At 69.5% G+C, this 2,944-nt stretch overlaps 1 protein-coding gene across 1 annotated transcript; it reads left to right on the top strand.

Moving 5' to 3' along the window:
- Positions 1 to 1,544: 1,544 nt before the first annotated feature.
- TPBGL (trophoblast glycoprotein like) lies at positions 1,545 to 2,642 on the top strand. The gene is given in 2 exon segments (XM_051640963.1): positions 1,545 to 2,315; positions 2,317 to 2,642. Coding segments are annotated over 2 exon segments (1,068 nt in total). The 3' UTR covers positions 2,614 to 2,642.
- Positions 2,643 to 2,944: the final 302 nt, after the last annotated feature.

The following is a 2,944-nucleotide window of genomic DNA, read 5'->3' on the forward strand; positions in this document are numbered from 1 at the left end:
GCACGGGGCCAATCCTGGAGGTTGGACCCCACATCTCCCAGCAAAGCTGGAGACCCCTGAGGGATGATGAGGTTTGAGTCCCGAAAAGGCAAAAGCGGGGAGAACTTGGGAGGTGACAACTCCGCCCTCCAGGCTGCAGCGCTGGGTCCAGCTTGCAGAGTAGGGTGGGAAATGGGGCTCAGGGCTGGAAGGGGACCAGGAGAACCCCCCAGATCCTGTCTGGAATGGAAGCGGGCTGAGACAGCCCCCAAATCCTCCCTGGGCTGGAGAGGGAGGGGTTGAAACAGCATCAAAATCCTCCCCAAAGTGGGAGGAGGAGGGTGCTGAGCTGGACCTTAATCCTTCCCCAAAATTGAGGGGTGCTGAAGCAGCCCCAAATCCTCCCTGGGATGGAAAGGGAGAGTCACTGCCCCCCCCAAGCTGCAGCTCCCACCTCCCCCCAGGTTGGGAAAGCACCGGGAACTACCTTCAAATCCTCCCCGGTTTGCAGAGGATCTGGACAGACACAGAACACTCTCCGGGGCTGGAAAGGGACCCGGGACACCCCCCCAAATCCTCTCCAGGGCTGGAGGGTGACAAGGACAGCCCCCAGTCCCTTCTGAGCTTGATGGGGACAGCGACATCCCCCAAATCCTCTGTAGGGCTGGAGAGGGGACCGTGACACCCCCTAATCCCTGGTCCCTCTTGGTGCTGAAAAGGGACTGGGATCCCCCCAAATCCTCCGTGGGCTGAAAAGAAACTGGGACAGCCCCCAACCCCTCACCAGGCTGGAAGGTGAGTGGGACACCCCCAACATTCTCCCCGGGCATGATGGGGAGCTGGACATCCCCTGCCCCCCTCCCTGGGCTGGAAGGGGAGCTCCCCAGGCACCCCCAGCAGCAACGGGGCCACGGTGGGAACCGGCGTTTGCGGGCAGTGCTGAACCGAGCTGAAGGGAGTCGAGCCGTGCCGAGCCGTGCCGAGCCCTGCCAAGCCGTGCCAAGCCCTGCCGAGCAGTGCCGAGCCCTGCCAAGCCCTGCCGAGCCGTGCCGAGCCGTGCCGAGCCGTGCCGAGCCCTGCCAAGCCCTGCCGAGCCGTGCCAAGCCCTGCCGAGCCGTGTCAAACCCTGCCGAGCCGTGCCAAGCCCTGCCGAGCCGTGCCAAGCCCTGCCGAGCCGTGTCAAACCCTGCCGAGCCGTGCCAAGCCGTGCCCCCCTCCCGCCCCCCTCCGACGGCCGCTGCCCGCATCGCTCCTCCGCCCAGCCCGCAGCGCCAGGCAGCCCCAACCCTCCCTCCTTCCCTCTCCTCCTCCTCCTCTTCCTCTTCCTCCTCCCTCCCGCCCCCAACCAGTCCGATTTGGGCAGCGGCGCTGCCGGCAGAGCCTCCGTGTGCGGACGCGGCGCCGGAGGCAGCTCAGCCCCCGGGGGGAGCTGAAAGGAGGCAGGTCCGTGTGTGTCCCGTCCCCCCCACCCCCCCCACCCCCCCCAGCACCCCACCCCTCCATCACCCCCATCCCCTCCCCACCCACCCACCCCGCCCCCAGCCCTGCATGCCCGGGCAGCGAGCATGTCCCGCAGGCCGGCGCGGGCAGGGGGCTGCGGGGGCTGGTGGCCCTGGCTGGGGCTCGCCTTGCTGCCCCTGGCCGTGCCCCCCGCCGCCGCCCCCGGGGGCTGCCCGTCCCCCTGCTACTGCGTGGCCACCCCGCAGCTGGTGCAGTGCCGCTACGAGAAGCTGGAGGAGCTACCCAAGGAGCTGCCTCTCGCCGTCCACAACCTCAGCATCACCGGCAGCAACCTGAGCGTCCTGCCCCGCGCCGCCTTCGCCGCCCGCCCGCTGCCCCAGCTCCGCCTGCTCCGCCTGCGCCACGACAACATCCAAGTGGTCGAGGAGCTGGCCCTGCGGGGCTTGCCCGCCTTGCAGACCCTCGACCTGAGCCACAACCCGCTGCTGGCCGTGGCTGCCGGCGCCTTCGCCGAGGCGCCGCTGCTGCGCACGCTGCAGCTGAACCAGGCGCTGCTGGCGGGCCCCGTGGAGGAGCAGTTGGCCTTGGCCCTGGGCAACCTCAGCCTGCGCCGTCTGGAGCTGGGGGGCAACGCTTTGAGGGCTCTGCCGGCCGCTTTGCTGCCCGCCGGGTTGGAGGAGCTGGACTTGAGGAACAACTCCCTGCAGCGGCTGGTGCCCCCCGAGCTGCAGAGCCTGGGCGGGCCGGGGCTGCGGGGGCTGCGGCTGACTTTGGGGGCCAACCCCTTGAGCTGTGATTGCGCCCTGCGCCCTTTCCTGGCCTGGCTACGTGCCGCTCCCGCCCGGGTCCCCGACGCCCGCAGCCTGCACTGCTCGGGACCCCCCCCCCCTGCGGGGCTTCACCCTCCTGCGCCTGCGACCCGAGGTGCTGGTGTGTTCGGCGGCTGGGGAGCCCGGCCGGCTGGAGACGGCTTCTTACGTCTTCTTCGGCATCGTCTTGGCCCTCATCGCCATCGTCTTCCTCATGGTGCTCTACCTGAACCGTCGCGGCATCAAGCGTTGGCTGCACAACCTGCGGGAAGCCTGTCGGGACCAGATGGAGGGCTACCACTACCGCTACGAGCAGGACGCCGACCCTCGCTGCACCAGCACCATCAGCACCCCCGGCCTCTGACAGCACCCCCGGCCTGTCCCCCCCCCCCCCACCTTTCCCTCGACGCCCCCCGCTCCCGGCAGCCGCCTCACCCGTCCCCTGGCATCGCCGAAAACGAGTCTCCGAGGAGGAGCTGGCCTCGGGGATGGGTGCTGGGGTGTGTCAGAGTCGGGTGCATCCCACCCCGGAGGGCTCCAGACCGCTTCTCCCTGCCCTTCTCCCTCCTCCATCCCCTAGCGCTGATTCCCACCGGGAACGGGGCTGGATTTCCTCTCCCCATCCCAGCTCCCGCGGGCAGGGGAAGCGCACCCGGATCGGGCCCCGGGGGTGCTGGTCCCCGCAGTCCCGCTGC

This window comes from Apus apus, chromosome 1, assembly GCF_020740795.1.
Source record: "Apus apus isolate bApuApu2 chromosome 1, bApuApu2.pri.cur, whole genome shotgun sequence".
Lineage (NCBI taxonomy): Eukaryota > Metazoa > Chordata > Aves > Apodiformes > Apodidae > Apus > Apus apus.